Source organism: Drosophila guanche, unplaced genomic scaffold (assembly GCF_900245975.1).
Source record: "Drosophila guanche unplaced genomic scaffold, DGUA_6, whole genome shotgun sequence".
Taxonomy (NCBI): Eukaryota; Metazoa; Arthropoda; class Insecta; order Diptera; family Drosophilidae; genus Drosophila; species Drosophila guanche.
This window is the reverse complement of record NW_022995745.1, coordinates 6,926,321-6,950,152: the sequence shown is the minus strand read 5'-3', so window position 1 is coordinate 6,950,152 and position 23,832 is coordinate 6,926,321. Positions and strand designations below refer to the sequence as shown.

At 47.0% G+C, this 23,832-nt stretch overlaps 2 protein-coding genes across 4 annotated transcripts in view; one reads left to right on the top strand and one right to left on the bottom strand.

The window, feature by feature from the left end:
• LOC117580909 overlaps positions 1-23,832 on the top strand; it is a 108,506-nt gene that overhangs the window by 47,113 nt on the left and 37,561 nt on the right. The gene's annotated exons all lie outside the window — the stretch shown is intronic.
• Positions 18,597-23,832, bottom strand: part of LOC117581598 (protein folded gastrulation) — a 34,848-nt gene continuing 29,612 nt past the window's right edge. For 2 of the 3 annotated variants that reach the window (XM_034268954.1, XM_034268953.1), the window contains one exon: positions 18,597-22,296. In XM_034268954.1, the coding sequence (XP_034124845.1) occupies positions 19,757-22,237 (2,481 nt within the window). In that variant the 5' untranslated portion in view covers positions 22,238-22,296 and the 3' untranslated portion in view covers positions 18,597-19,756. The remainder of the gene's footprint in view (positions 22,297-23,832) is intronic. The other variant, XM_034268955.1, reaches the window with a different exon arrangement.

Genomic DNA, 23,832 nt, shown 5'->3' with positions numbered 1-23,832 from the left:
CTGTTTTGGTGCTCAGTCCCCATGGAAGGATTATAAGTTTATGAAAACAAAGCAAATAAAATTGAATAAAGCATTAGGCAATGTTCGTGGTGGCACCTTAAAGTATTTCTCGCATAATTGATGGCCATCATTGCTCGGTGCCTGACTAAAGTATCAACTTTGTTTTGAATTCCTTTAGCTGTAAGCAGATCATTTTTAAAGACCAATTGTGTGTCCAATTTGATGGGAAAGTCGTGTATACTCCACTTGGGCTAAGGGTGCGTAGAAAACTTTTGGCGGCGACGACCGACCTTTCATAAACTTTGAGTGTTTCTGTTTCTGGCATGCGCTTATTCTCCCAATACTCTCGCCTTAGTCTTGCTTGTATATTTATTTCTCGTTTTTTTTCTGCTTGCTTTTTCCTGCCCCATATTTATTTGTATTTCGGCTTTCGTCCCGCTTTGTTCGTCCTTTTTCCTGTCGTATGCGCTTCTCTTTTCTGTACTTTCTGCTGTGTTGTGCTTCTTTCTGTTTCTTTATTGAGTGGCCAGCCCCAGCCCCCATCTCAACACTCCTCTCCCCTCCACAACAGTGGTCTCCAATGTCTGTCTGACTGTGTTCTCTGTGTGCTGGAATTTTAGTGAAAAATTATTTATTATAAAATCTACCAACGAAATTATGAGCCAAATTTCCGTTTCTCTTTTTTTTTGGCTTCTGTGCGAAATTTATTTTCCTCCCCCAAAAACAGCAAGAGAAAGAGCAGCAGCAGCAGCAGCAGGATAAAGGATAAAAGGAGGTGCAAGTGCAAGTGCAGGTCGGAATTGCATTTCAATGCAATAAGCAAGTTTATTCCTTTGCCAGATACCAGACACGAGCTTCAGCTTCTTTCTGCCAGCTATGCATCTGCAGAGAAAATATTCTCGTACTTGAAATTCTGGCTTCGTTAGAAGAGCCTGGGAGCATCCTCTTTGAGAGTCCGCTTGTCCTGCCATCTGAATTGCATTTTACAGCCATAATCCAATGCAAGCCTAGTAAAGTGCCACTTCCTCTGCTGTGCACTTTGGAATCTGGGAAATTATTGGAACAGCTACAGCTACAGCTACAGCCTTTGCGTCTGGCAGCCATGGATTTAGCTAGGCCACCTGTTGTTAGGCAAAGGAATTACTGAAGGAAAGAAAAAGGAGCAGCAATAGGAGTAGGCACATATGTGTTCCCAGTTGTAGAAGGCTTGTGGAGTATGATTTTGATTTTCCTCATTAAACGCTCATTCATTGAGCATCTGTAGGGGCATCACATATGAATAGCATCGATTCCATAAATGAATCTGTGATTTCAGGACTCGCTGCTTCTGCAGCATTTAAAGAATTTGCGTGGCATTAATACCCATCACCATTCTTGTGTTCATGGCCGTGTACGATTTATGTATGGACACGGTACGCTACACAGTCATCTACAAATGTTTTCCGACACGTGTGACTCGGCGAAATCAAATTTAATTTCGATTTATTACAAGAGAAAACAAATTAACGCTCGGGCGGGCATTCGGGCGGAATAAAAAATAACAAAAAGGGATTAAATGTAATTGTAAATGCCCGTGTGTGGCCAAGTGTCCAACCACCAGAATATTGATTAATTATGGTATACTTGCGCAACTCACCATGCCACAAAGTGTGGCAGGGTGTGGATGTTGTGTGTTCTGTGTTGTGTGGAAGAGGTGCCAGAGTGAGAGAGTGCATCAGGCTTAATGAATTTGCACTTCATCGAGCGTCACAAAGAAGTAATTACCTAATGCAAAAAGGGGGCAGAGCAGAACGAGTAACCGCAAAATCAAAGTTCCTTTAACGTTGCATCTCCTCTTCCTCTTTTGCGGCCTTGCTTCGTTCCGTGAATGACAGACGGGGAGACAGCCAGAGACACAAACAGAAATCAGAAGGCCAACAGATGAGATGAGATGAGAGAAGATGAGAGAGCTGGATGCTGCATGCTGCCAGAATGCTGACTGGGATGACTGACTGACTGACGACTGGGCAGCACTTGTGGCAATTTCAGTGCTGCTAAGCAGAGGAGAGGCCGACACCAAAGCCAAATGAGTTCAGCGCCCGCAGGCAGCAGCGGCAAGAACGGGCAACGGGTGAGAAGACTGCATTCTGGGCTCTCTCTCTCTCTCTCTCAGCAATGCCTCATGCCACAGCATCTGCTAACGAGTGGCGAGTCGTGCAATGATTGCGGTTACTTGCTGGTTTTCATTTCATTTTTCATGCCACTTCTTTGGCAGAGTTGCAGGAGCAGCACCAGTCCCTGGTAAGGTGTTGGCTTGAGCTGACTGCGGTCTCCACTGCCTCTCCTGCCACAATGTCCCTCCTGTGTTGCTTGTTAAGCACTTTAAACAATGTGGCCTCCACCAGGAGGATTGCATCCCAGCCAGCTCCTCCTTCGCCTCTTCCACTGCTGGGTGATGGTCGTCTTGTTAAATTTAATTTTGCCACTTGTTTGACCAATGACAGAGCACAAAACGAATCCGGACAGCTAGCCCAAGAATGGAATGATGCACCCTCTGGAACGGACAATTTGTCAAATGAATTCCGAGTCATTTTGGAAAATTGCATAAGCAGAGCGACGACTCAACGCTGGGACGGGGCAGAATAGAGGACTCGACACTTGACATGGCACTTGACCCGACCCTGTCGCTCTCCTTCCACCCTACTGCCCGGAATGCAGCAAATATTTTAAATGCATTTTTTACTTTAGATATTACCTGAATGGGAGCAGGAGCAGAAGCAGGAGCAGGAGCAGGAGCAGGGCTGGCTGCCTGACAGGACCGGGGGGTGGGCTGATGGGAACCACTCCCACGCGTTGATTGCACTGCAAATTGCTCTGACACCCCCGCCACGTATTCCCCCCTTTCATTGTTCAACGTTGCAGCCAGCGGAAAATTTAATTTTCCAATTAAATGGCGAAAGTTTTTTGCGTTGTTTGTTTGCAGCGCGTTTCGCTCAAAAGTTTTCGTAGTATTTTTTGGCCATCAAACTGACATTCGGGAATATTACGAAAGCCCCAAAACGCAGCAGCAGAAGCAGCAGCAGCAGCAGCAACAGCGGCGGGCGAGATAAAACACTCTGTACCCCCCTCCCTCCCTCATTCTCTGTCGAACCACCTCGTTACGCCCCTCGGGCCACTAGTGGCGATTGCATTTGTTTTCTGTATATCGGATACACAAACATTTCCAACAAAAAATTCGTACCCGCACATGTGTGTATAAACCAAGGCCCCCACAAAAAAAGGGAAATGGCAAAAAAAGAGTGTTTAAACAAGTGGCAGAGTGTACACAGGGAAGGCAACACGACTGAGCGGATACCCTTGGAGGGTAGTTCTAGGAGCAGAGAAAGAGTCAGGGCAATCGAAGAGCACGGGAATGTCATGAAAGGGATAGATGACAGATAGATCCATTTCACACTGCTATCAAACAGAGATCGTTCGGGGTAAGGATATAAGATTATTATTATACTGCCTTTGATCTAGGTTCCTTTAAGGGACACATTGCAAAAGTATTTTTGGTTGTTGCTCAACACACAGATCGCTCCAAGTAATAGCTCCTTTTTGTAGCTCTTTTAGATAAAGTTTTGCAGCAAAGATCAGCTTTAATATGTTGAGTGTTAAGCCTTAACAATTACAGGGCACTCAATGGCCAATTGCAAGCAAGCAATTGCAAAAACACGGGCGCGAAAAGTTGGTGGTAGCTCATATCCTGATTGCCCCCAGGGAGGCTGCGGATACGGATACCCATACAGGATAGGGGTACGTGCCAGGAGTGGGAGTGGCGCCTCGCTTCACGCTGCACTCGATATATGAAGATATATTTATGTACGAAAGAGATATAAGTACAGGCCATCGATTAATTAACCATCGAGCGGCAGCTCAAATGGAACTTGAGAAGATTGTGGCGGAAAATGTTATTTGTTTATGGGCAAGAAATCTCCAACTGTCCGAAAGTGCTGCTACCATTTCCATGTGGCAATTTCCATCAATAATGCAGCCAGGTGATTCTGAGTGGAGGTGGAAGTGAAAGCGGAAGGCCCTGCCTGTCTTCCTGTCTGTCAGCCATGTGACAGGGCGTCCGTTCGAGTAACCGTGAAAAGTTTTCGACACTTTCCGCGTCGCATCCTAACCGTGAAATTTGTATAAATTGCACTTGACATTTTCTCCGCGCGAATTTTTCAGCTCAACTTTTGCTATAAACTACGCGACTCCCCAGTCCCCGTCTGCGTCCCCTTCCGACGGTGCGGAGGGGGTTTTTGTGTCTCACATTAGCCGAGAGCAATTGAAATTAGTGTGGCAGGACGCAGTTAGAGTTAGTTTTCGGTTTCCGTCCTTCAGTTGAGGCAAGTAGAATGGGGCATGGGACATGGTGCCCTCTCCGTTGGGATGGATGGCAAAGTTTCAAGTTTTTCGCGAATAACTTTGGCTGCAATGTGGCGGCAAATTGGACGCTTGGAAAAGACCGAAAATTAAGCGGCCAGCCGCAAGAAGTCGACCACCAACCGAACGAGTCGCCGCCACTCCCCACTGGTTGGGGTGCGTGTGGGTTGCTGTGGTTTGCCGTCGAGCGGGGGTGTGTGGGATTCAACATGTCCAACTAAATAAAAGTAGAAAGCAAACAATTTTCCATTTTATTTGCTTGCCACAAACTCAAATTCATCAGCGATTCCATCAGGGAGGGAGCACTGCTTGCACCCTGGATAAAATCCCTCAAGTGTTGCCCATAAGGGATATAATTTTCCATAAGTGAATAGACACAAAGAAGCTTCAAGCAGGATCTTCTTTAAATGTAGTTTCCACCCCGTGTAGGATTGAAACTTGTGTTAAAATTCATCCAAGAATCACAGTTCTTCTTCTGTGTTATTCCTGCTCAAATTTCCATATGAAATATCATTCCAAGTGAGTGGAAACGAACCCCTTGAACACTCCAAGACCTCTGCGAACAGCTGTGAACCATTTACCCCTCTAGCTCCTGCCCTGATCCTATAGAGAAAGTTCTTTGGGGTTCGTTACGTTCCGCTTGGCCTGGCCCCCAACCCCCGAGCCGTCAGCCGCTGTCCTGACAAATAATTAATTATGCAGCGCCGCACCGAAAACTATGCAACAGTTATCAGGAAAAGTGGGAAAGCGGCAATTGAACCCACCCACCCGTCCACGGAAAAACCAACCTGCCAAGAGAGAAGTTTTGCTTATTACACGACAGGCCACTGCCACTGCCACGGCCACGGCCACGGCCACGAGTCGGGCATTTGACGGTTTGCTGGCCAAAAAAGTTAAATGAGTTTTTATGCTTCCATGTTCCCAGCATCACCCCTCGCCATGGACCCCTTCCTCCACCCCAATGACCATCTCTAATTGGAAAAAGGCGAACGCGAGCGCGAGCTCTGAGCTTTCGGCTCTCAATGACAATACAAAACTTTGTGCAGCTTTTCCCGAAATTGAAATAAATTGCCGGGGAAATAGCAACAACAAAAAGAAAAGCAACAACAACACACAATAAATAACAATGAACGAGTTGGCAGCACCTTGGAGGAGGCTGCCGCTGCAGCCCCCCAATGGACGATTGGGAGGTCTGCTGGGGCATGGGGGTTGCGGCCATTTAAAACTTGATTAAGGCTCTGAACGATCTGACGTTAGTTGATGAGCAGAGAGTGAACGGAGAGGCCCATTAAGTGGGGGAGGCCGAATTCTTATGTTTGTGTTGCTTCAACTTTTCCTTGGGTCCTCGCCGCCCCCACGTCTCTGGCATGCATATGGCGTGGGTATAGAGTGGAGGGGAGCGGCTGTTAAATCGCTTTAATTGCCAATTTCCGGTTAAGTAATTAAAAGCGTTTTGCGCCCCATCGCCCGCCCCACCTCTGTGCCTGTGCCTGTGCCTGTGACTGTGCCTGTCGTGGCTCTATGCCGCTGCGGAAATTGGTAAGAGAGCAATTAAATGGCAAAAATATTTTACCGTTCAAGCAATTCCCCGCTAAAATGAATAAATTAATGTGTGCATGAATGAATGTCTGATTGATTGATTGACGTAGCCGTAGCCATCGTGTGGTTTGTTGGCGAAATTGGAAAAGTTCTGCTCTGTTCTGTGTGTGCCTGTGTGTGTGTGTGTGTCTGAGTCTGTGGCAGCAGCAAACAATTCATGTTTGATATCAATTTTTGTGTGTGTGTCCGTCTCTCTGTCCGCTGGGTGGCCTCACAATAACGCGGGTTAAACAAGTTAATTCGAGGTTAATGATGGTTTTGGTTTTCGGCTTTAAGCCACGGGCTTTCCTTTCAATTTAAGATTGGAATTGATTTCTCTTTCTCTTTTTCAATGGATATAAAAGTATAAGTCCGAGAGGATAATAAAAACAATCTGAAGATCGCAAGGCAGACACAAAATGCAGAGAGCCCCAAAAGAATGCAAGCCGAAAAGCTTTGGGAGCAGCTTCAGCGGTGCCTAGCACACAGAGAGCGACAGAGAGAGTGTAGCTTGAAGAGAGTCACACAAAGATCAAGCGAGACGAAACGAAAGCACGCACGAAAGCTTGGTAATAGCAAGAAGAGCTTTAAGATAGAGAGAGAGAGAGAGAGAGAGAGAGAGAAGAGCGCTTGCAGTCAAAGCTCTGGCGATGCGATCGCATTTGCCTTTCAGCATTAACCGCCTGCGATTCTTCCTCTCCTCTTTCTCTTTCACTCTCTCGCGGTAACACGTGTTCCTGCTCGTTGCATTCCTCCTGCGCATATTCCTGTCCACCCATTAGACCCTTCGCTAATTGAGTTTTCCCTAAAGGAAAGGAAAGGACACCCAAAAAATTCTAATGGGTTTTGTGTGCCGTTTCGTGCCTCCCTGCTCCTTCCTCCTCCTCTCCCCTGCCGTGCTTAACGTTTAATTGCGCATATTTTCACGTTTGCTGCTCATTCGCATACTCGTACAATATTTTGGCATTGCAATAAATACAAAAAATAATTAACTCATTAAATAAGCATTTGGCGTTGCAATTTGTTGGTCCTTTCAGGGTCTGTGGCTGGGGCCGGGGACTGTCATAAATATTGCTTAATGTTTGGCATCAACAAAATGGCGGCGGCGGCGGTTCCAGGGACCATATTTTGGACCAGAAAGCATTTCTGCTTGTGGCTAGAGAGTGAGGGGAGCAGGTAATTTTTGGCTGCTAGGCCGCAATTAATGCCAAATGCCGGAGGCAGGAGGCAGGAGCCAGTAGCCAGTAGCCAGAATAGGTATGTAGCTCTCTCCCTCTCATTCTCTCTTGGTGTTTGGAAGCAGCACATGGCCGGACATCATCATTATCGTTGGCCAACAACTTGCAGCAGCAATAATAAAAGCTTAATTTACAATATTCATTTAGCAGAGACCACTAGTCGTCGCTCCTTTGCCTTTTGTCGGCCACTTAATAATTTAGTTAATTAATTTTTGCACACACACACACACACACACCCGACAAGAGCAGGCGCAAGAGAGAGGCAGAGGGAAATATGTATGTGTAGATCGACCATAAACTTTTGTCTCTGCCTCAAAACTCTTACACTCAATTAACATTTGGAATTATTTATCTAAATTATCACAAACACACATGCACATGCAGGTGGAGCTGTATATGTATGTGTGTGTGTGTGTGTGTGCGTGAGTTTCCATCGTTTGTTATATCAAATGTGGAATTTGCCGTCGCAAACAACAAGAAATTAGGAATGTGCTTCTAAGTGGTCTGCGGCGGAAAGAGAGTCGAAGAGGTGGATACCCTTTGCAAACAATGGATGATGAAGCAGCCCGTGGCCAAGGGGCTCTGCTGCATGACGCGTGATATGTGGAAATTCGATTTATGATGTAGGTTCCCCCGTAAAAACTACTGCAGTTCTAGAACACATAAAACAACAAACAAAATCCACTGTAGAACTGACTTTGCCACTTGACAGATAGAGTATCCTAAGGTGGGGGGGACAGGGACAACAGCAACAGGGACAAGGACAACGACAAATGTACCCCATTGTTGGCATTTGCAATTATTCATATGCCACATAGACAAATGTGCTGACAGGACGCACACTCACTCACACACACACACACACACACACTCATGTGCAGGCAGGGAGCTGGCAGGAGCGGTAGGACATTCCTGCTTAGATTTGTTGTCTGCTTGTAATTGTCGCAGATAATTAAGTTGGCCCACACTCGTAAGTCAGTTCTCGGGTCAATTCAGGATGTGGCCATTAGCAGAGGGGAAGGACTCTACCTCCCTACCTCCCTACCTCCCGCTCTCGGCTTGAAGAGGCATATATTTTTACATCCTTCTTGTGCACAGGTGTGTATGGGTGCAGAAGGTGTCTTAATTGTCCATTTCCAGGTGCTTAGCCATCGACAATCGAGGCAAATAGAGTCCAAGATGGAGAGAGAGAGAGAGAGGGAAATCCTCATAGTTGATGCGGAATCTTCGCTGCAATTACCAAAATCTGGGAATAGGATTCTGGGACTCAAGGGCTTTAGGATCCGCTGCTCCTTTTGCATCATCATCCGTTCATCCTTTGCTCAAATTAAATGTTGCAACATGAATTTCCTCATGATTTGCAGCTCGTTTGCCGCTTTGTCCGCTCTGTAGTTATTTATGTTTACGGGCCTGTTCCTGTTTCTGTTCTTCCTTCAGAGAACTTAAGGCTTACTGGCCCCCTAAAGGGAAGCATCTAGACAGAGGGGGGAGCGGGAAGAACGGGCATAAGAATAGTATAAACAAAGTGCTCAGTTTTTGAGTCTTTGTAAAATATTAAAACACATAATTTACGAAGGAAAAACAGCTGAAGAAGCGCCAGCCCCAGACCCAGCCCCAGTGGAGTGGGAGTAAGGAGGAGGCCGGGAGCCAACTGAGAGCCAACAGACGAGTCCTGGACAAGGAACAATGGCAAGATTAAAACGCATCCCAAAGACAAAGCCAGTGCAATTTGTTGCCAAAAGAGAAGTTCGCCCCCAAGTTGCAAGTTCACACACAAAAACAGAGAAAGACAGAGACAGAGAGAGAGAGAGAGAGAGATGAAAGTGGAGAGGGAACGAAAAAGGGGGCCCTGTGGAAAGGCAAATAGAAGTTACAGGCTTTATTGAAGTCCTGCTAAAAGCTACGGCAACACCCTATCCCTAACTAATATTCTGGTGCTGAATATATCAGAGACTTGCCCGATTCGAAGAGTTTTGCTGGAGAGAGACTGGGAAAAAAGTATCCAGCAGCATGGTGCATCATTTATAACCTTTTCTGAAAGCCTTTCCCATCGAAGATGCAATTGAAAACCCCACAGAAGAGCGAAAAGAGAAAAGAAAATGAAAGGGACACCACACAATGGAACCTCAGTACTCGCGACGGACGATAGGACGAGTGTGGACCACAAATATGAAATAAGAGATGAGGAAAGTGAATCAATTGGCCATTCCCTGTTGCAACAGAGATTGTAGCGGCGCACAGGGAACTGGACACACAGGATATAAAGGATATGTGCATTCGCTGGGTTCATAAATAATGGCCCACTAAGCATGTGCTAGGTAATCCCGCGCCATGGGGCAACAACAGCCACTCGACTACAATGCCACTTGACTGCAGGGTGCGCTGTGCACTCTCCACTCTCCACTCTCCATTCACCATTCTGGTGGGACACACTGAGGACTTTGGACTGACCAAAGGTGCAACTGTTTAAGGCAAAGACGGTAGAGGTTTGCCGCTGGCCCTGGCCATGGTCCTGGCTCTGTGGCCCCCACCCTTCTGACTCCGTCGGGACACAAGCACCCACAAAAGGATCAAAGTTTTACTCCTTGCTCTTGCGCCCCATATAATATTAAATATTTTGTTGTCCCCGCTTACTCTCTGGGTTTTCTTTCCGCAAAGTTTTCTGCTTTTCCATCGTGGCGGCAGGCGAAGGGCAGCGCTTCCCTTTGTTCCGGAAGCAGCCGTAGAAAGTTGTAGAGCGCAGTGGCTGGAGCCGGAGCTGTAGCTGGAGGGGTGATAAATAAAACTATAAATAATTATGCTTAATAATGAGAAGCCCCCGGAGAACAAATGCCGACTCGGTGACGTCCCTGAAAAAATCTTTGAAGTGCATTAAATGGGAAAATAGCGAGAAACAGGAAGAGAAAAATGTGAAAGGACGAAAGGTACGTTGGGAACGAGCGCCCCAACAAGATGTAGATAATTGCGATGTGCAAAGATATAAAATGTTGTACAAATTTTCTGCATATCGATACTCAGATAATGCCGTGTCCAATTTCCCGCTGAAGCCTTGAAAGCATCTTCATCCACTCATCATAAAACATCATCATAAACCTGCGCCTCACACATCCATTAACGGAGGCTCTGGGCTCTGGGCTCTGGGCCGTGAGTGTGAGTGTGAGTGGCCTCATCCATCATAAAATTATACGGGCTAGGCCAAGACCAAGGCACTTGACGCGACCAGCGGGCGGTCTTTGCGTTTCTGGGTCTCTGTGTCTCTGGGTCGCTTTCTCTCTCTTCTCGTTTCTCGCTGCTCGATGGCCGAACAAATGTGGCCTCGTTAGCGGCATGCCTCTGCCCATGTCTCCCAGCCTCCCTCTGTGCTGCGAAAGGAGAGTTAATCGACAGGGCAGGCTCGAAGCAGCAAAGCAGCAAAGCAGCAGGAGGAGGAGAATGAGGACTTGGACAAGGGCGCTAATTGCGTGGACATGCCAAATGTCGCACCTGGCCAATGCAAACAGCAAACAGCAAAACGGCAATAGGGGAGAGCAGCGGAAGGACAGCACACGGACATGGACACGGACACGACACGACGAGAGGACAACAATTGTCGAAGTGCGACCTGCGACGACCTCTGCCCCGTTCAAATGGCAAATAAACATTAGAGCAAAGAAAACAACAGCAGGAGCCAGTGCCAGGGCCAGTGGCAAGAGCGGAGCGAGCGGCAATCACATATGTGGTTCGGTTCGTATCCCTTTTTCGCACTTCCTGCCACACCGCCACACCACCTCAATGCCCGCCTGCCTGTCTTTCTGTGCCTGTCTGTGTGGCCTGGCCAAAGGGATCAGGATGCATTCCAAACAGGTTGCCCCAGAGAGAATGAGAACAAACGACCTGACCACAATAAAAGCGCAACACGTAATTGCTCTTGCCCCCTAATGGCTGCACACAGAGGGGGGTCAGCCTGGGAACGTATGTATGCGAAAAGGGTTAATAGTACTAGTAACAAAAGAGCAAAGCGGAGAATGACAGGAAATCCAAAAGAAAACTCCAGCAAATGCAAAATCACAAAACAATCAATGCCTGGCCTGGGCATTGCCGGGAAATCATGAATAATGCCCGAGTATTCATCGGGAAGAACTTTAAATGGATTGCAGCTGCGTTTGACCCTCTTAACGCTCTTTGGGGCATCCTTTTGGAACTCTTAAAACTAATCTCAGTGCCAAAATGAAAGCAAAACCTGCTGGACTTCGTCACACTAAAAATTTAATTTATTTTCTAGTTTGCAATGCCTTGTTTTTGCTCTTCTGTGGCACATATTTTGGTGAGTTGCAGGAACTCTTATCCTTCCTGCCAAAGTGCAGGACTCGTGTCAAAACAGCAACATGTCCGCTCCAACATCCTGCTGCTGCTTCTGCTGTTCTGCTGCTGCTGTTTTGCTGATGATGATGAAGAGGATACTGATAATGATGGACACTGCGACAGATGCGCTTTTTATCCTGTTTGCAGGCGACTGCGGATGCTGCCCCATTCAATCCCCTATTCCTGGTGGGGCAGACGACGCGTTTGTTTGCATCCGCTGCGGTGCGTTGGTGGCGGCTCTTTTGGAAGCTCGATCGCGTGGGACATCCGCCGCCTGTTTGCCGCATAATCGAAACAGCTCCGAAAAGCAGCAAAGCCCGTGGGAAAACAAAAACGAAAAGTCCCGCAGGAGGTTGTGGCAGAACTATAGGAGGAGCAAGCGGAGGGACAGCCAAAATGTCAACAATCTGCAACATCCATGAAATATTATGAGGCGCGTGGCGCGTGGGTGGGACCAGAGGATCCCATTCCCATCCCGGTGGCCGGCTGGCGTTTTGGCAGTAATAATGCACACAGCAGAAAAGTTGCACGAAAAACGCGTGAGAAACGCAATAAAATTTAAAAAACAGCACAAAATTGTGAAAACAACGACGTCCCTGTCTCATATGAGGCATTGCAATTGCTTGCTTCCCATTCCACGCATACCCTCTGTGTGGGGGTGTGTGTGTCTTTCTCTCTATGAGGCTGATGTTTCGGTGTGGAAGCAACTGAACGATGGCTAAGCCACACTGAAAGAGGACGAACGATCATCGATTGTGTTTTGTAAGACCTAATAATCTTTCATTGTTGTGGATAATTTTTAGCATATTTAGACCACTGGAAACTCTCACTCTGCAAGTGAAAACTAAAAATGTAAGACAATTAGAACGATTATTCCATTCTGCAGCTCTTCCCTTTAAACTTTCTTCTTGTGTTCCTTTAGGGTATCCAGCGCTTCGCAACTCCCACGATTGGCTTTGTGTTTCCTGTTTCTTCATGTGTGTGTGTGTGTGTGTGTGTTTGTGCGTGTGTGTGTTTGCGGCCAGTGAATTCCTCGGTGTCCATTATCCAGCGGCGCTTTTTCAATTTTTTTGTTCTGTTGGTTTTTTCTCGCCCCGCCTCCGTTTTTTTTTGTTTGTCCTTCCGTCCGTCTCTTCATACCCACGCGTTTTCCATCTGCCATTTTGCAACTGCAGTTGTGTGTGTGTGTGTGTGTGTTGTGGGAGTGTGAGTGTTCGTGTATGTACTGCCGAGAGATCAAGCGTCAAAATTACATTGTTGGCATACGCTGGCCAAGGTTTCGTTTTCTCTCACTCTCTCGCCCCACGCTCTCTCTCTTGGTTTTTTTGCTCGTTTCCACCTCCTTGTGGCGCCTGCCCCCGAGCCATCGCGTCAGTGTTGTTATTGCGGCTCCTGTTGCACGAAATCCTTGCCAGGCCATTGTCTGGACGTTTGTTTTCCAGAACCTCTGCTTTTTTTTGTGTCTGTCCGCAAAATGTGTGGACACAAGAGGCGCAGGGGCAGGGGCAGTGGCAGTGGCAGTTTCGTTGGAAGTGGCAGGAGCAGCGTTGATTGTTGCAATTTCTCGTTAAATTGAATTCACTCGTTCAATGCGAGAGCCCTGGGATTGGTTGTGGTAACTACAGAGAGAGTGAGAGAGAGAGAGAGAGGATGAGTGGGGCAAGCGGCTGCACTGCTTATTTATGACAAGTGACCAGAGCCAGAGAAGGATGAGGACGAGGACGAGAACGACAGCGACGACGACCAGAGGCAGACGACGACGCATTATGCGATTGCTGGGGCTTTGGTTTTTACCCCAAATTACACAAAACAGCAGCGGACATGCAGCCCCAACACGCTTGTTAACCCCATCCTTTCCATCCTTTCCATCCTGCCGCTACCCGGCCGACCAGCCGACCAGCCGACCATCCGGCCAGCCTTTATCCCCCAATTAAAAAGAGACTGAAAATGGCCTTCCCCCCACTCCAAAGCCGAGGACAATGGACACATGGAGGGGCCACACAACGACACATTGCGGTTGATGGGACAGGGCGGAGGCTTCATCTTGATCTTGTGGTGTGTGTGTGTGTGGGGTGTGAGGTGTGAGGGGTGGTGCCTGAAATGATTCATGACTCATCACAGTTGAGGGCCCTTTGAGTGCGTGTTTAACTGTTGACATAATGGGTTAATTGAGGCTTCGACTCCCACCGCAGCAATCCGCTTTGAAGCTCGGCCCGCCTGTCACTCTGTCTGTCAGAGCAGATCCCCCCCCCCCCCCACACACACACACACACACACCCACAGGTTGAGCAGAAGTCGAGCTGGCTAATGGAATCGGAAACATATCATGCGGAAATGGAGAGCAGAACAAAAGAGATCCTCCGGCATTAAGGTTTAACTTCTATGAGCACTGAAACGATCCTAGACCAAAGGTTCGTCTGCTAAAGGAAAAACTTAAATGAAATTTTAGGAACTCTCGAAATTCTCGAGCTGATGAGTCTTGGATGCGTCTTCGCTGCAGTCACGAATACCAGAAGAAACGTTGGCACTAAATTGAAATTGAAATCCTATTCAATCTATCAGTTGAGATGTGTCTCTGAGCTACGGCAAATGTCTGCTAATTGTGGCATTTAATTCAAAGTGTAATTTGGGATGCAGCAAATGCATTTCCACAAGAAGGACACACACGAAGGGGAGAGGGTGGGCACAAAAAAGTGGAATGCAAGGAGACAGCAGGCGGCAGGCGGCAGGGAGCAGCCAAATGCAAAATTATGCTTCACATTTAAATGGAATTTGCATTTATTGACGTTAATTGAGTTGCCGTCAGGGTGAGTGGGAGTGCGAATGCATTCAGATGATCATTTGAATGCCTATTCACTGGAGGAGATCTGGCAGCTAATGAACTGAGTGCGAGAGAGGGGCGGCGGCTGCAGGCCCTCCACTCTGGTAGGATCAAGCATATCATTAGGCAAATCACAAGGAGTGGATTCGAGTAGAAGAAGCTGAATTAAAGGCAGAAAGGCAGTACAGTCAGGCTCCCAACTATCTGCCCAAAACATCACAGTCCTAACCATTCCAATTACTTAACACGAATGTTTGAGCAAGTGGCAGGGGGCAGTGCTGCCGAGTGGCAGAGTGGCAAATAAATAAGGTGCAAACACCCGTGTGGCATGGGCGAAACGGGCCATTCGGAGAGGCAGCAATCGCCCAACGTTATCCTTATCATTGTTATACTTAAGTTAACAGCAGCTTAGGCAATCACATTCTCACACCGGCTTACAGCAGTAATCAAGCAGCAGCCTCTTACTCGCAAACACACACGAACACACACTCTGAACCTGTGGAAATCTTGCGTTTTATGGATGCCAATACAGTGCCGTACAGTGGGCCAAAATGGCAAAATGAATGGCCGGAAATGTTCTCTTTATCGTCTTTACGGGGTCCTTAAAGCCCCAAAAACGGAATGGCAACCTTCATCTGAATATTCAATTTTCAATTAAGAATATTGCATGGGTATGAGCGCTGCCGCACGATGCAGGGAGGAAATGGAATGCAAAAAGTTTCGATGGAGGCGTGTTCGCCGATTCATTGTTATTATCTGATGATATACGGGATTTTTTAACATATTTATTGGGTATTCAGGAAGCAAAGTATTCACCTAAGGATTACTTTTAAGGAATAACGAGCAACAGAGTATTCCGAGCAGCATTTCTTGTAAATATTCTGAGCGAAAAAGCAGTTCTCATTAATTTTCTAATTAATCGATCTTCACCCATAACATTTGCTATCCTTTAATTAAAGGCTAATGATTATTCTGAACTATCTCCACTTTCAAAAGTTTGTATCGGTTGTAGTTTTGTATCCAATCTTCCTGTCGTATGCCCACTGTGCCGCAAGACTGCATTTTGGGGCATTGGCGACTCCACCTGCCGCCATCCTCGAGCCCCTAGCCTCTTTGGGTTGCGCTCATTTTGGGGGCTGGCACAAATCCCCATAATCAGAAAGCTTTCGCAGTGTTATTTGTGTTAGTTTCAATTATATAAACAGCGGTGCAAGGAACAAGAGAGCGGCACATTGGCAATGGCAATGGCAATGGCAGTGGCAGTGGCAGTGGTGATGCTGGATGAAGAACCAATTACCGCTTGATTTAGCACACGCACACGAATGCAAACAGAGGCACAAGCACATATGTACGTACACGCACTCACACACACTAATGCTGAGGAGGCAGTGTGGCAGGGACAAACTTATTGAGATTCATTGAGCAGATTGTGCCGCATCAGGCGGCATAGATTGAGGGACTGCTGTGGGCATGGAGTGATGGAAGGGAGAAGAGGATGATGGCAGACAATGGCTAATGCTTCAACTGTTAAATACAAACACAAATATGTGTGAGTGGGAGAGGGAGAGAGTGGGAGCGGGAGCGGAAGTTGTTTGTTTGTTTTGCATAAAAGCTCAGGCCATTGAAAACTAAAATATTGCACAACACATTCGAGAGAGACTTTTGTATTGCATGGCATTAGGCGTCGTTTCATTTATATTTTATACACACACAGATAAAGTGAGAGAGATGGAGAGAGAGAGGGAGAGAGAGAGACTGTTGCAAGAAGCGTTTAAGTGCGTCGCTCTGTGTCTGTGTGCACTTCTGCTTAATAGTTAAATAAACACTAGTTTCCTTTTGCCATCGGGCAGGCTTACAGCAGCAGCAGCAGCAGCAGCAGAAGGACACACACAAGCGCACATCTGTGGCGTTTACAAACCATATATTGTACCTCGTTCACATGTATCTACTCTGCATGGAGGGTTTTGCTGATTTGATAACTTGTTTGCAACCTCAGCTGGGAGTCTCTTGTGAGGAAACACATTTTTCATTCAATGAAAAAATCTCTGCTTGATTTAGGGTATTCCCACATGTCCTCGAAAACTGAAGCCAGATTTTCTTTCTTATTTTATGAATTTTATTTATGCCTTCCTTGGGCATTCCTGCCCCCTGGCTGGAATTTCTCAATCATTGAGACATTTAATATTCTCTTTTCCTCTCCATCCCCGGCATCATCGATAGATACTGTTTCCTAAAGTCTGAGCATTTATTAGCCCCAAAACAGCTTACGATGCACCACCCTCGATTTGGGGTCAAAACAATGCTTCTTCAGCGCTACGAGATGTCTTTTTCCATTGCCCCTTTGACTCTAGCTGACATATCGAAATGTGACACTAGAAATACACTTTGCCAAAGTGTAAAGACTCTGGTTAAACATTTCTCGAGTTGCAAGCAGGGAGGGACACACTTAATTTCCTAAAAAACATAACACATGTAAATCTAACATCGAAATCATCGAAAATAAAAGCTGTTGGCTCTCATCTCAATACAGAATTATACTTGCCTCCCGCTCAAACTATTTTTTGAACAGAGAACAGAGAACCCAAGGCTATATTTCCATAGAACTAGCAAAGAAGACGAACTGATATTTGTTTTAAATGTTTTCAATTCTTTTCGAGCGATGCAGTCGATATATATTTGCGGTCCTCAGCTATTTTATGGTATGTGTTTAATGGTTTCTGAGTTGCATCTATTTAAAACCAAGATGCCAGGGCTCTTGTGGAATCATTGGGGCTGCATTTGAATGATTTCTCAAGTAATGAGTGCGAAAGTCTACAAAGCTTCATGGCAATTCTACATGAGATTTACGCCCCAAAGCATGCCAAAAGCTGGAATATATTTACAGCATTTGCACATGAATTCGATGTTTATTTTGTGGCCAGAAGTATGCAATGAAAAGAGAAAATATAATGTATGAAAATAGGGATGGAATGGATGGTGAACAGCAGCAATCACAGTATCAGTCACAGCAGCAGTCACAGTGGCAGTCACAGTAACAGTCGGAACAATCTCTGGAGCAGTACCAAGTTTCAGTCCCAGGAGCAGGTGTAAGTGGGCCGGAAACGAGATGCGTATTCACATTCAGATTCAGTTTCTCAGCTGCTGCAATCAGCGAGTAATGCAGCTCGTTAGGCAAACACACACAGATACTAAACACACACACACACACACACACCAGAGCGAGGAGCCATTCATGATGCTGCTCGCAAGATTTTATTCGCCATGTTAACATCCCGCCTGCATATGTTTACCCAAGGCATTTTCTGGCACAAAAAAAAACGATCCAGGCATAACAGAGATAGCAAACAGACACACAGAATAAAAGAGAGAGAGAGAGAGAGAGAGAGCGGGATGGCGAGAGTGTGTGGGCAGAGGGAAATGCTGAATTTTCCTAATGGCATTTTTCGGGAACACACAGCAAAAGCAGCCTTTCTGTTAGCTGCTCTCACACCTACAGATTTTTGACAGGATATTTGGGCACCTAACGAAGGACGTTCCATAAGAATATGATATGTGAATGTTTAAAGCAAAGAAAGTGCCAGAACAACCCTCGTTGGAGTGTGTGTGTGTGTACAGTCCTTCTCATGCTTGCATGAGCTTCCTGTCGCTGATTTTGTTTCCATACTTCAGTGGCAAATTTGTGGAATGGATTCGTCAGTGCCACAGCGACAGCTGCCACATCTGCCTGTTCCTCTCAATTTCCTTTGTGCTCCCACTCTCCTCATGTATGTGTGTTCACCCCCTTCCTTCGACAACTCTTTGGGCCACTCAAAGAGGCTGTTCGCCCTGTGCCGACTGCCGCCTGTTTGTCCTCAGTTGGTTGCACGGCAAAAGGCAAACCTGCGAAATATTCTTCAATTTTGTTTCTGGTTTGGCTTGCTCTGCGACCTTTGTGTCGGCCAGAGAGCGTCGTGGGAAGGTTAGGTGTATCTTCATAAAGTTCCGGGCAAGGGGAGCCCTGGGCAGCATGGCCGCTCTATTACAGTTGAATGAGTTTTCCGTTTTGCCCTGCTGGCTGGCTGGCCGTTGAAGTTCGCTCTGTTCGCTGCCTACTCTTAATCCCGCATAATCGCAGCCAATTCATACGTGGAAAACTTACCACAAAAAGCGGCGTGCCACAAGCGACAATTGTCGTGCTGTTAAATCACAGAACAGACCCCCACAAAACAAATTAAAAGGCAGCAATTTTTCGTATTTGTTTTTCTTCAGAACTTTGGTTGTTGGTAGAATTTCAATTGAGACAAAAAAAAAAAACACATCTTTCGTTTCGTTTCACACTTTCTTTGCGTGGCCATAGATACAGAGATACACAGAGACATAGGGGGACACAGGGACTGTATCCTGTGGGCAAGACGATCGAAACGAACGCAGATCGCTATTTCCTATGTACATGCACTACGTTTAGTTTGGGTTTTGTTTAGCTTTTAGTTTGGTTTACAATACGAGTGTGGGTGTGTGTTGGGGGAATATCATAAATAGTACGCTTAAGTGCTAGCAAGAAGATACAGAGACATCTTTGTGGTGGCATCCTGAAACCATCTTTAAAATTAAATGTATATACACAGAGACAGAGCTACAACAAATGCTGGATTATACAATACAATAATAATAATAATAATATTAGTTCATAAAAAAAAAATACAATACATCGATAGATTCCATTCCACTCCGCTGGATTTACAAAATACATTTATATGGTTCTTAGGTCTAGGGGTTCTATTCCGTAAATAATCACAATTAAATATTGCTAAGGTTTCTCCGACGGCGGCGGCACCAACGACAGCAGCAGCAGCAGTGCCATATAAAACTATTGTAATAAAAAAAAAACACCTCTGACTAAAATTAAATCAACAACTTAAAACATGCAGCACTTTCAAATATTGTAACACAAAAAAAAAATAGGGGAAATTAAATATGTAAAGAAAAAACAATGCCAATCAAGAAGTAATCATAATAATGAAACAAATGTTGTTGTTGCTATTTACAAATTCGGGGGATCTAGGGAATTTTGGCATTGATAAAAGACTAAAACATAAAAGGACTGGCTGGGATATACAAAAGATAGAAAAGAATACAAAAAGTAGAAGATCCAAAGGGGATCCGTTGATTGGTTTTGGTGTAAAGGTGAACGAACAACTGGGGACAGACTTCAACACGAATTGAAAACGCTGTTGCTGACACACGACACTACACCCTGCGCTGCTCAACCCTGCTCGGCGCTGATCAACACTGTTGCTCCAGGCGACTCTCTTCACGGTTACAAGAGCCACAGGGAGCACAGATCTCTCGCCCTATCTACTCTCTCAACTGCTGATGCTAGCTGTTGGCTGTTAGCTGTTGGCTGTTAGCGTCGCGGTGGCAGCGTGGAGGACATCGCTCCATCGCCCGCTCGAAATGTGCTAAAGAAGCGCAACAACAGCGCCCGATCCTCGCCATTCCTGTCGACTTGGCGATCGAGGCGCCAGCCAATATTCGGCAACCACCAGAACGGTGTATATTCATCATCATCATCCTTACTGCTGCTACTGCTGCTGCTACTGCTGTTGGGTGTTGCTGCTGTGGATGTTGCTTCTGTGGATGTTGCTGTTGGTGCTGCCACTGTCGTTGTTTCATCTGCTACAAGATCATCTTCAGCTTGCGCTACTCTAATTATTTTACTATTTCTATTGCTACGATTTGTATTAATACTTAAATGTGATGTTGCTGCTGTTGTAGATGTTGCTGCTGTTATGGTGCTATCTGCAACATTGCTGGTAGTGCTCTCTGTTGCAGCTCTTGTTATTGCAGTTGTCTCTGTTGATGCTTTAGCTGCAGTTTGTTGCATGAGCTTTGACCAATTTGTAGTACTTTCTGTGGCATAAGTCGTTGATGATGCCTCAGTGCTGCTGCTGCTGCTGCTGGATGTTGGCTGCTGCTGCTGTTGCAAAAATCGCCGCGTTTCCTTTACCAGTTCGTTTATTTTTCGCAATTCCTCATCAACATGAATCTCACTACCAATGGTATTTGTCATTAAATTGTCACTCTCCGCCTCCGCCAACTCCCCCAGCAAAGGGTGCTCTCCATTGAAGATGTTGCTCCTGATGTTGCTGCTGCTGCTGCTGCTGCTGCTGCTACTGCTGCTGGAGGTGGTTGTGGTGGGAATCTCTGTGGTTGTTGTGGCAGGCACATCTTTGGGGATCTGCTGATAACGAAACCGGTCGTCTTCGGTGGCGGCAGCTTCTTGGGTTTCAGCTGCAATCGTCGTGGTCGTGGTTGTGGACTGTGTGGATGTTGTGGATGTCGCTGCTGCCGATGCTGCTGCTGTCACCTGAACCGGTTGCACTTTCGATTTTATCAAAAGCAGGCGATTTCCACCTTCATCTATCTCTGGTTCTTCTTTCTGATGCGCTTGCGGATGCTGTGCTGAAGATTGAGATGCTGGAGATGGCGATGGTAATGATGATGACGACGATGACGATGACTCCTCCATTGTTGTCTCCGCCTCCACAACGGTGGTGGTTGCGGTGGTCTCCGTTGTGTCAGTAGTGACCTCGTCCTTTGCATCCACAATATCTGTGGTGGTTCTCTCATCCATATCCATATCCATATCCTTATGCATCTCCTGCTCTGTATCTGGATCATCTTGATCGGCGCTTAACGGCGGCGCCACACGACGATGATTGAAGGGCGGCGGCGGCGGCAGCAGCTCGATGCTGCTGCCCTCGTAGGCCGGCAGAAATGCATCGACCTTGAGCAGCTGAGCCAGATCCGCCTCCGCCTCCGCATTGCCATTCACCTTAAACTTTCCCATTCCACTGCCGTTCGTATTTCCATTCGCGTTCGCATTCGTTTTTTCACTCTCATTTGCATCCGCATTCGAAGCGGCAGTCGTCAGGGCGCTTGTCACCAGCAGAACGGATGATGAGGAGGCATCTTGGGGCGTCGGCTGACCCCCCGCTGGCACCACAATTGCCGCAATGTTGCCAATGTCAATGTTGCTGCTGGTGGACGATGTCGTGGACAGCGCATTGCTGGAAGCAGCCTGGAGATCTCCTCCTCCTCCTCCTCCTGTTCCTTCAGGAATGCGATTGCTGGGAGTTGGCTTTGGATTTGGAAGCGAATGCGGATGCGGATGCGGAGTCGCTGTGGCCGTGGGTCTCGGCGTGGTGGTGGTGGTGCTAGTGGTTGATGTGGCCACATTTATTGGTGGCACTCTGGCTGTCTCCTCCTCGGGCGAATCCTCTGGTGAGAACTCCCCACCGGTGGCCGGTCCCGTGGGAAACTTCTTTTCGAATATATTAAACTTCAATGGGGCATCGGCACTGGGCAGGGCCTGGTCCTCGCCCTCTCCTGTTGATTGCTGCGACTGTGGCTCCAGGTCGTAGAGCAGCTCATCGCCGGTTATCTCCTCGCTGCCGTCCTCGCTGTAGTCGTAGTCCGTGATGATGGCCGTGGGACTGCCAGAGCCGGGAGGCCCCGCATTGGCGTAGATCAGCTCCTGCTTGAGGAGATCGGCGGGATCGATGTTGATCTGCGGTATGCAGTGCTCGTTGTAGAGCGTATGCCCCGGCGGACAGTGGCGGAAGGGGAGCGTGAATATCGACTTGGCCGTCACCTTCTTCTCCTTCTCGAGGCTCTTCTGCTCCAGCGGCAGGCTCAGCCACTCGTCCCAGGCCATCCGCTGGGCATTGCCCTCGATGGGACGCGATGTGATGGGCAAGGCATGGGCTCCACCTCCTTCTTCCAGATGTAGGGCGGCCACTGCCAGCAGGAAGTTTATCAGCCAGCGGCTCGAACCAGCTCTATTTCTAGTTCCACTTCCACCTTCAGTTCTCGATGATGCCATCGTGAATCCAATCCAATGACCAATCCTCCAGTTCCTGGATTGCTTTCTTCTATCAATCGCTGCAATCAGAAGACAGAAAGAGATGGAGAGAACGTTTAGTACTTGCCACCCAATGTGTTTTACCCCTTCCCCTTCCCCAATCCCATTCCCATTCCCATTCCCATCCTCTTTGTTTTTGTGGCAACTTTTGCTGCTTCAGAGAAGCAGCTGTTTCACGATTACCCGTCCCCTTCCCTACCCATGCACCTTATTTTTGTGTGGCCTGAAACTTATACCGGTTCTCAGAGGCCGCACACAAAGCCCCGAGTCCAGAGCCAGAACCAATGGACTTCTCCCAATGGACTATGGGATAATTTAGGGAATTACTTCTTATATTTTCTATTTGTAGAATATTCTGGAAAAGAATTGCCAATAACAATAACCATGCAGCGTCTTTAGCGACCGAGCGAAACTGCTGCACAATTTTCTTTGAATTATATTTGAAAATGGTCAACAAATAAGCAAAGAATGTTGTCAACTTCCTCAGAAGTGCTTGTGTACTTCGCTTGAAAGAAAAGCCAAAGTGATAATTGCTTGGATTTGTTTTGAAGAATTTACTTGCTTAAAGTCTCGGTTTAATTTCTTACTTAATACTCTGTAAATTCCCCAAAACACTTGAGCAGCCTGATTGCATTTCTTTAACGATACAAATATTTATTCTCTGCTCACTGAAAGGTCGACAATTTGTTGTCAATGTTTAATGGCTGCCACTGCCACTGTATTCAAAGATGTGCCCAAAGATGCAGATGGATTTAGAGTCACACACAAAGAGATAGTGGCATCCACACTCCACACGCTCCCTTCCAAGGGAGAGTCAAAAGAGTTCTGGAACACCCAAAGTGAAAGAGAGAGAGAGAGACGCGTTCATATAGTGGCTTCCACACAGATCAGTCAGCGGTGCGGCAATGTGTGTTGTCATAATCAACGGGGCAACAATAACAAAAACAAGCAGCAACTTGTTGCTTGTTGTGGCATGTGGCATGCTGCTGCTGCTGCTGCTGTTGCTGTTGCACTTTGCTTAAGCACGTCTCTCAGACAGGGGGCACGCACAAGTGTTTACACACAAGGCGTCCAGGCGGGGCCAAGGGAGGAGTAGATGGTGTGGTGTTTATGCAGATATATGTGGGTTATCTGCGGGTTCTTAGAATTTATGGGTTCAAGTGTGTGGCACCATCACCATCACCATCACCATAACCACCGCTGCCATTGCCACCGCGACCGCGACCGCGACTGCGACTCTCGTAACTGTTGCACTCTTCTCATCAAGTTTATGGCTGCTGATGTTGCTGTTGTTGCTCTTGCTGTTGTCGTCATTATTACTTGTTAATAGCCCTGGCCCGGCCCCTTCCCTCAGTCGCGTATCGGTCATAAAAACCGTTCACGACGACACGACCCGTTGTCCGTCCGTCCGTCCGTTTGTCCGTCCGTTCGTCCCTTTGCTTTTCTTGCAGCGGAACTCTGCTCTACTCGAAATCTCATTGAATCGCTTGCCCTAAGAGTGCGTGAATGCGAGTGCGTGTGTGAGTTCGTGTGTGAATGTCAAGTACCTTTTGGTC